The sequence below is a fragment of the Solea solea genome, chromosome 17, assembly GCF_958295425.1.
Source record: "Solea solea chromosome 17, fSolSol10.1, whole genome shotgun sequence".
NCBI classification, from domain to species: Eukaryota; Metazoa; Chordata; class Actinopteri; order Pleuronectiformes; family Soleidae; genus Solea; species Solea solea.
In genome coordinates, this window is record NC_081150.1 from 13178189 (window position 1) to 13188107 (window position 9919).

General features: G+C 43.0%; 1 protein-coding gene across 1 annotated transcript in view; it reads right to left on the reverse strand.

The window, feature by feature from the left end:
- Window positions 1-7129, reverse strand: part of foxo3b (forkhead box O3b) — a 39015-nt gene extending 31886 nt beyond the window's left edge. The window contains exons 1-2 of the mRNA XM_058613443.1: window positions 6892-7129; window positions 5974-6706 (exon numbers count right to left, since the gene is read on the reverse strand). Coding sequence (XP_058469426.1) covers window positions 5974-6534 — 561 coding nt within the window. The 5' untranslated portion in view covers window positions 6535-6706; window positions 6892-7129. The remainder of the gene's footprint in view (window positions 1-5973; window positions 6707-6891) is intronic.
- Between the last annotated feature and the right edge of the window lie 2790 nt (window positions 7130-9919).

Consider the following 9919-nt stretch of genomic DNA (forward strand, 5'->3'; position numbering starts at 1 on the left):
TAGTATTGGGCAGTTTGCGAGTTGTTGGCATGTCAACAACCAATCAGAGTCTTCCTACCATCCCCTTTCTTCTTCTTCCGTGTACTGGCTTCTTCTATTATGTGAAAGGTCAAAGCTAAGGGGGTGGAGCATGTGCAGAGCACTTAGGCTGGCCTGACTGAAGTAATTTGGCTCCTAATCGCATTATCTGGGCGTTATTCTGACTTTTAGAAAAAAATGCATCTTTTTTCCATGTAAACATACTGAGTGAGACAATGAGAAAGAGAGACACACAGTTCCCTGATCTCAACCCTACCCGACACCCGGATGAACTGAAAGGCCAAGATGGAGGAGCGCATACAAATGCCCAAACGTTGAGAGTGAGATGTTTAAAATTCAAATGTGGGTGTAACATAACACCATTTCTGTCCCCGTGCGGTAATTGTCGGAGATGAAAAATCGAAATGCATTGAGGCTTCTCTGGTAGCCGTCCACTGATTTGAGAATGGAAGCAGAACAGAGCCAGAGGGTTTGCCTCCTTATAGAGGTTGACTGCTCTGCTCTTGGAGGGGGGAGCCTGGAGTCAGTGGGTTCCCATAACCCATCGCCCCTTTACCCTTGCACACCCTCAAACCCTTCCACTGGGAATCACAGCCAGAGGGCAGTTGTAATACACCAATTTGGAGCAAAGCTTGTTAATTTACTCCCCCCTCCCCGACCCCCTCCACTCCCCCTTTTATTGCCTTTTTTTTGCTTCACTTGCTTGGCTCAGTGCCAGCTCCATGTGAGCAGCCTCCTGATTGAGTACCTGAGTGTACAAACAAATTCCTACAGACAAGCCCCCGTTTCTTAGCTGATCTTGTCTGGTATTTTCATCAGTATAAAATCAGAATTTCTTTACTCTGTGTTCGTCTTACTCCACAAGTAAAATAGTAAATAATAAAACAAATTCTATGTCTCAATTGTTTACATTATGTTTGCATATCTATTTATTTATTGCGCTTCTCATTTCCCTTTATCCACCATGCACAGCCCTTTGGTCAGCGTAAGCTGGGTTTAAATGTGCTTTAGACGTATATTTTACTTATTTTACTTTGGGTATTTTTCTAAATTTCAATGCTTTCACGGTTTACAGCGGTAAGCGAGTGGTCCGGGGAGAGAGGGAGCGGCGGTGTTGAACTCTAACACATGTTGTCTGCTAAGGTGGTGGAGTAAAGTGTTCACTGCTGCAATGGCTACCATTAGCATGTGTTCCATTAACCATATCATGCGTCTTGTGGTATACGAAAAATGATATAAAATATAATAAATTATATTTATTGAACTAAATAAATAAATACCACCCGGCACTATAGCCATGTCCTGTAATAATATTCATGGCTTACAAAACGATCCCACTGACCCAATCAAGCTCATCTCACCCTGCATTGATGGACAACCAACGAAAAGGCTATTGTTTTTTTCCTCTGGTCCCACCTTCTCTTTTGTTCAGCGCGTCTGATAAGAATAATAAATAATTAAAGTAGCACACAAGTGACACTTTAATCTTACAAGGCCATTAAATTGGCAATCAACATAACGGCAGCACATTTAAGAGCTTTCTTCCTTCCTTCCTTTCTTTCTTTCTTTCTTTCTTTCTTTCTTTCTCGCTCCAAGGTCATTTATGACTCTGGGGACTGACATCTGTAGGTTATATGTATATATTATGTGAATACACGTAGGCCTTCATAATTTAGAACACAGATCTGCAGGAGTCGAACCATGTATATATTTTTTATTTTTTTTGGACAAAGGATTTCCAGTGAGGAAATCTGTGAACATATAGAGAGGGTAAGAAAGCCGGAGTCTATTAAGTAAAGTGATGTACACAGTTTACAAGGCCAGTAGTGTGTGTGTGTGTATGTGTGAAAACCTTTGTTTCTTTTGGACACTGTTGAGTAAGAAGGTGTGTTCAACTCTCGTGACTGTGACTCATCAATTTGTGGTTTCACCTGAACATAATACACCTGCGAGTACATAAGGTGGCACTGAAAAAGAATTGTTTCCAGGGTTCCGACGACAACCTCGATAAACAAGACTGTTGACGGCAAGCAGCGCTAGCTCGAACCCAAGAGGTCTTAAAAATAATCCGAGGACTGGACTCTTATTTCTGTCCCATGTATAAATTAAGACCAGCAGCAGACACTCAGCCATAAACTCTGGTGATAAGCCCGGACATGACCAGGCAAATGCACCGTCTATGTCTGTGCAAGTCTGCCTGTGTGGGAATGTATGGCAGGTTTAAAAACAAACATGACCATGTTTACGTGAGCTACAGAGAACTATATGTACCATGTGTGTGGGTGTGTGGGTGTGTGTGTGTGTATGTGTGTGTATGTCCTCATTACATATGTGTGTGTGTGTATGTGCATTTATGTGGAGTGTCACTGAGACATAACTAGGTCTTGGCCTATGATAGGCAGCTGCTGGGAACAGGGAGGCTGTTGCAGCAGGGTTAAGTAACACTAGAGCACAAGGTTCAAATCCAGCCAGGAATACTTGCAAGCAAACACACACATGCACAAGCACGTGCACACACACACACACACACACACACACACGCCTCAAGTGTACTAACACATAAATACACACAGGTGCACCTAATCTCTTCATTATGCAAAGACACTCAGATGAAAGACACACACACACACACACGCACGCACGCACAGAGAGAGTTACATGCATGTTTGCAGGACTATTTTAAGATCCTGCCCATGACTCCTCCGCCATACCAAAGCTCCTCTTAGCACACATTTCAGCAACTCCGAACCAGACCTGACCCTCCAGGCCAGAACTTTGTGGAATTAGATTTGTGTCAATATTTTTTTCAAACAACACTTTTTTCACAAAGCAAGCAGCACTGTCTGTTGTTTGCTTGTATCAATATTGCACAAATTGTGAATAAAATGTCGATTTAATCATTAAAAAAGATTGTATTTTACAATACATTTTTGGTTCGCAATGATCAGAATTTTCGTTTGCTCCAACTCTCCCACACTTGTTCTTTGCGCTCCGTGATTTGTTCTCTGTGCTCTGACCATGGGCGGGCCTTAGGAATGATTTTCCATTTGCTTGTGTGAAATACAGAAAAAATGGCAAGATTTCAGTCGTGCAGCGGCCCACAGTGTGTCAGACCTTGGAGTGCTATCACAATGTCTGATTTTGGATGCGGCTATAAAACGTTTTTTAATCAACACCTTGCTTTGAAAAGTAGAGACATGTTCTTCCATTAACCCCTTTTCCACGTTTGACAATGGAACCCAGCTGAACGCGAACATTGCTTGAATTTTAATTTGGTTCACAGAGCAGATCAACTCAATATCCAACTGTGCACAACTGAGATTATACATCAAATGTTGTGTAAGACCAAGGAAATGTCTGAACATTATGTTTCCAATAAAAGTCCATGCAGTGGCCTGTATTAAAGGTAATCTAAGGCAATAAAAGATTTCCTCCACAATGTACTTGGCTGTCTCAACCCACTTTTACCTTGGCTAATGGTTAACTGACAGAGATATTAAGCAGCGTGACGTAAGTGGGAGCCTGGGAGAGAAACCCACTGGGATTACTGAGATTTGCTGAGCAAATCTCCTCAACAAAGGTGTCATGGCTGCATGAAACTGTAGGTGTTCAAACCTGGCCCTGTGTAAATGTGAAACCTTAGAGTCACTGAGAGTGAACCGACGAGCAGAGGCGCTCTGAAAAAGTCACATGAGCAGAGGTAGACTTCTGAACACCTGGCTCTGCAGACCGTCTTAGGTTTCATAGGCTTTTTTTTTTTTTTACTTAAACTTAAAAGTGTAGCATGAGATGGGTTTAGGCCTTGAACACACAGTATGTACTCTCTCAATCAAAACAATAAGAGGAGACCTCATCTGAGGAGTGTGGAATCATGGGAATTGTTGTCTGGGAAAAGCTTCGGCGGCAGATGTCTCGGCAAAAAGCAACAAGACGACAAAAACACTTAAAAACGTCATATACGGTAGTATACAAATGTGGTTGCGCATTTGCTATGTGCTTTATGGTAGACATGGAGGTAACCTGAAGTCTGTGTGATACACAGGAGAGTCATAGGAGAGTATGCAGTTAATACAATTCTGTAAAGCCTCCATGGTCACTTCACTGTAAAGCAGAGGACTTCATTATAAAATGGTCCATTACTTTGAATAGAAATACAGATTTTTATTGATTTAAAGGGTGTTGAAAACGGTATGACTTATGTAAGTGCACTACTGCGATACATATGTATATACCATTAGTAATTTTTTGATATTTTAATGCAGAAGGCTACATATTACATCTTTACATCTTTAAATGCAGGGGAGCCCGCTGCATCACCATGAGGAGTGGTTTCTGTTCATGAACATCTAAACTCTGTAGTATACTGCTGCGCTGTGTCCGTAACTGGAGCATGTCGTGAAAAGAGTCCCATAAGAAAAGTTAAAAACAGGCTGTGTGAGCTACAGCCAACGTTTACTGACTGTGGACCGTGTGTAACACTAAACCACCTGCAGCCTGGCCCTCATGCCTGGAATTCCTGGACGAACAGCCCTGCATGGTAATGGTGAACTTGGCTTTGGCTTGGTGGGGCTTCACACACACACACACACACACACACACAACCTCCTTCTTTGCTCTTCATTGGACCATATCGCATAGCAAAACCTGAGAAGCCCCCCCCCCCCACAAAATATGGCCTTTATGTTCCACACCCCATGGGACTATTGTGACGGGTGTTAATCTCTGCCCTCTGACCTCTTTCTTCGCCTCCCTCTTTACGCGGGGTTCCATATGTCTTTTTGGGTTACCACATCAGACGCTTGAGAAGAAGCTTTACCCTTAATAGCTCTCCCAAACTCACACAGTAACCCAGTGGTTATGTAATTCCCCCATGGCCGTATCAGCAGCCTTGGCAGTTGCCTATCTAACCCAGGAGACTGACACATCCCTGCCAAGGTTTACATAACAAATGGCAAACAGGGTAATACCTCTGTGGCTACAGTAGCAAGACGGAAGTGAAGCCTTGCTATGTAAAAACAAAAAAAGGTCAACCAGGTCAAGGTTACGTGCAAACCACGAAAAAGCCCATACAAGACAGTGAGGCGCATTCAAAAAGGATCTTCATGGCACAGGATCTGCCATTGTGACATGTTGTTTACATTCGGCCTCTGTTCCTGTTAATGGATTTAGCTGCTGCTGCCGATCAGTTCACTGCACACTTATGTAATTGTGTCATTCTGAGTGGGCCTTAAACAAGATTGCGTCACTCAACAAAAAAAAAAAAAAAAAAACGGGCTACTGTGTTTCCAGACTAACCGGTTGCAACGTTTCTGTTTGCTCTAATTCCAAACATGTGACTGTGGCTGAAGCCTCAAGAGGAAAATTACGCACATAACTCATCAGAAAAGAGTCAAGGAAGCACAACAGAGGGAGGGAGGGAGGGAGGGGAGACAGGACAAAGAACATTCATCTGATGGCTGGATATTTGAGTCGCAAAATGGAAAGGGGGGTGTACAGTTTTCACCTTTATCATTTTCTATGATTTTACTATGAAGCACATTGCATGTAAATTTAATCTTCATTTCAGGTCTGGGAATCTCTGCAACATCATGTTTGTTTTGGTGAATTAAAAAAAAAAGATAATTAAGTGTAGGATACTAAACCACATGCATCTGAACAGGGATGAGTAACCTTTAAAGCCCCACTGTTGTGATTTTGTTTTCTGATTTATCTGTTGTTGTTATTATTACCATTAGAATGAAGGCTGTGTAATGGGAGCCACATTTTCTAAATAGTCGCTCATAAAAACCAGAGAGTGTGCGTGAGTGTGTGTGTGAGTGAGTGGGTATACAAGCCACATGCTATTTGTTTTTGTTTTGATGGAGGAGGGAGGGGGGCTGGGTGGGTGAGAGAGAGAGAGAGAGAGAGAGAGCGAGTGAGTGGGACGACTCTTACCTTCCAGCCTGCAGAGCTGTTGCTGTCGCCTTTGTCTTTGAAGTAAGGGATGGATCTCACCATCCAGTCGTATATTTGGGACAGTGTCAGTCTCTTGTCGGGTGTGCTCTCGATGGCTTTGGTTATCAGGTCAGCGTAGGAGAGATTCCCCCACGCGTTGCGGCGCGAGGACGCTTTCCTCGGGGTCTGCTGTGCAGCCAGGCTGCTAGGAGTCAGCGCGCCGGAGGCGCCCGACGGGGAGTGCGCGTCGCGCGGGGAGCCTCCGCTCTCCTGTCCGGGGGACGAGAGGGATCCGTCGGCAGCGCCGGGGCTGTTGCTGTTCTGGTCTTCTGTCGCCACACCAGAACCGTTGATACTAACAGCCGTGGGGGTGGCACAGTCCTCTTCATCGTCCTCTTCCTCGGGGATAATATCGGTGTCGTTGCTCTCCGGTTTCGCCGCGCTCGAGTCTGGTCGCGGCAGCGGCCAGGTGCAAGATCTGGGCCGCTTCTGAGGCTCGAAGTCCGGGTCGATGGCCACGTCCGAGTCCATGAGTGGCTCGGCCAGCGGCGCCTCAGCCATGATGCTGCCGCGCGAGTAGCAACCCTGGCCCTGCTGTCAGGCGAATAAAGTTAAAAGACAAGAAATGGAGAGCTGTCAAAGTCGCGTCCCATGAATGCGCGCACCCGTCCTTTGTTGCTATTCCACACCAGCGAAGTCCCAACAGGGTCAAGAGCAACTTAGTGATCAGCGCCTGTGAAACACACACACACACGAATTATGACACATCACGTCATAAAAACACAACAACCAGCTGAACAATGTCATCATGAAGTCATTCACAAAAATGCAACACAATAAAAGGAGAGAAGAGACAAGGATCTGAGTGATCCACCTCCTGGAGATCAATCAAGGAGAAACAACTCCAACCTTAATTACCTTCACAGTCCGTCCGCTCACAACCGAATATAAAAACACACACAAGAAGAGAATTAGATCCCGGATCGTTCACAGATACTTCCCGATGCCATGTTGACCCTTTTTTTGTTCTCCTTTTACTCCTCAAGTGCGTTCAACGATAGACACAGAGATAGAGAGAGAGACAGAGGCGCGTAAGTAAGTCAGTGTCAATGTGGAATAAGACTGCCACCTCACTCCGCATGGGTTACTACTGTATAACACACACACACACACACACACGCAGAGACACACACTCTCACACTCACACACACACACACTAGGCCGGCCCCCTGGATCATATGCATGGAATCGCCTTTTAAAGAGACATTACAGTCCTACAGTCGTGCAGGACTGCGTGTGCTGTGTAGGCGCAGGAGGAGGTGAGGACAGGACACGTCCTGACATGTTTTCTGTGACATGTTAAGAAAAGAAGTACAGTAGTTTGATGACCTACATTCAAAACTTGAGTGAGAGGGAATAGTTTTGATCCCAGTGTTTAAAATGGAATAATAAAACGTGGAGTGAGTGAGAACAACTTACATTTTTGGGAGAAAAACAACAGTTCCGTAGTTGTTCTTTTTCACAGAAGTTCCACATATGCGTGTAATGATATATAATTCATAATAAAAAAAAAACAAATTGATGCCGAAAAATGAATCCATAAAGAGCAAAAACTGGTTGGAGGCCACATAAAATGGATTGGGGGCCACATTTGGCCCATGGGTCACAAGTTGGAGACCTCTAATTTAAATGATACACATGTATATATACATATATATATATATATATATATATATATATATATATATGTGTATATATATATATATATATATATATCCCCAAACCCAGTGGGTTCAGGGTTTGGGGAGTTTAGGTGTGTTACACGTTTCTACTTTGATAAAAACGTAGAAATAAGCCCATAATGACTTGTTTTATTATTAATAATATTTGGGTTGTGTAATGTTAGAAAAGTAATAATATTGACAAACATTATGCACACATAGCCTATAGTTTTGTCCCAAAATCAATCAATCGACAATATCTAGTAAAATAGCCAATATTAACATTCAGTAAGATACAGAAATGAAAATTCAGGTTAAAAAAAAAAAATTGTTAATTACAACGATAAATAGATATATAGCCAAAGGATTCTGAAAATACATAGTGTCATAAAAAACCTGCAAATGTAAATATCATTCCTGTCCTGCCAAAGAAAAAATTAACAAGAGCAGTATTTATAAATGATGAGGGAGAAAACTATACTAATATTACTCTATTCACAAAAAGAAACCTTACGTCATGTCATATTCTTTGGCTGCTGTGGCCACGTTCTTGACTGAATGGTGGTTTGGAAACATAATAACACACAAAGCACTGATTCCAGGTTCTCCATATTCAATTCCACCATCATCGTGTTGCTTCTGAGTGATTTAAGCTGGTTGTGCCTTTAATCACTGAGCCAGGCTGTCAATCATCCTTGTCACGGTGCCCAGACCACGCCCCCTATGGAGTCTAAAGGTGATGTCATCCCGTTTATTAGCCAGAGATGAGGGCAGAGAAATCCTAGATGGTTCTCCATCCTGTAAGTGATGCTCTGGACCTCCTCCTCCCCTTCCTCCTCCTCCTCCTCCTCCTCCACCACCTCCTCCACCACCTCGACTGGATCAAAACAGCCTCGTCTTCTTTGTTTCCATCGAGGACTGAATCCGGTGCAAGGTGCGCGTGCTCGTCCTGTGTGCAGGAATGCATGTTCACAACTGAACACGGCATTTACCTTTAATTTTACTGCATGGAATCATGTTTTTTTTAATGATTTGTGTGTGTGTGTGTGTGTGTGTGTGTGTGTGTGTGTGTGTTCAGACAAATCACAACAATATGCGACTATTATTATATTACTACTGTGATTTATTTATGTGCTTATAAAATGTGATGAGGGCATTGGTTCCACTCCAGTTTTTCCCTGTTATTTAAAACATAAAATTGAATAAATCCAATTATATCTTGCATTTTTGTTTGTAGGGAAACTCCATTGGCTCACAGATAGACTAGCTCCACTTGCTGTCCACTTTATTAGGTACACAGGACACCCAGTAAAATGGCAGGTGCCACTCTCCTTCAGTGTTTGACATGTTATTTCCAGCCAGTCTGGCCATTCTCTTCCGATCTCTATCGTCAGCAATTAATATTTGCTGCTGCTCATTGGATATAACTTTTTATGGACAATTTTTTGTAAACTCTATAGATGGTTTGGCATAAAAATCACAGTAGATCAGCAGTTTCTGAAACACTCAGACCGTCCCGTCTTGGAATAAACAACCATGCACCATTTAGAGTCACTTAAATCCCATTCAAAGTCACTTAAATCCCATTCAAAGTCACTTAAATCACAATTCTCACCCAGGTTGTCTTTACCATGTCTACAGGCCGCAATCCTTGCTGCTATGTGATTGCTTGAGTAGATACTTGTAATAACAAGTACTTGGAACAGGTGTCCCTAATAAAGTGAGTATAAAACGGATGAAAACGATGGTGTAATTGCATTAGCCGATTCACATTTAATCAAGACAGATTGCTCCAGCGCTGACGCTCATTTGCAGCTCCAGTCTGCAGCCTGAAACCGTACAGGATTACCGTCTAGACGCACAACGTGTGATGGTTTTTGTTTCCTCACATCAAAGAGAATACCTGACGCAGCAGTTTGGTTCCTGCACTGGGGAGTTTACTGCTCACACGGGGAAGTTTTGGACGTTTGAGTGTGCGTGTGTGCATGGAGGAAAAACTCTCGACTTTGTATTTATACTGAGATAAAACAAGGGCTTTTTCTTTGTCTTTTGGTCTCACAATGAACCCAATACTCAGACGACGGCCTACTCAAATGTCTGAAGACAAAGCCGTGTAACTAACAAAAGGCTGCTTTAGAATACATTCTAAATTGCATCTGCTCTTATAGTGAGTACATTTGTCTTTGGTTATGGTTTGCCGAGTTATTCATAAAGTACACAATCAT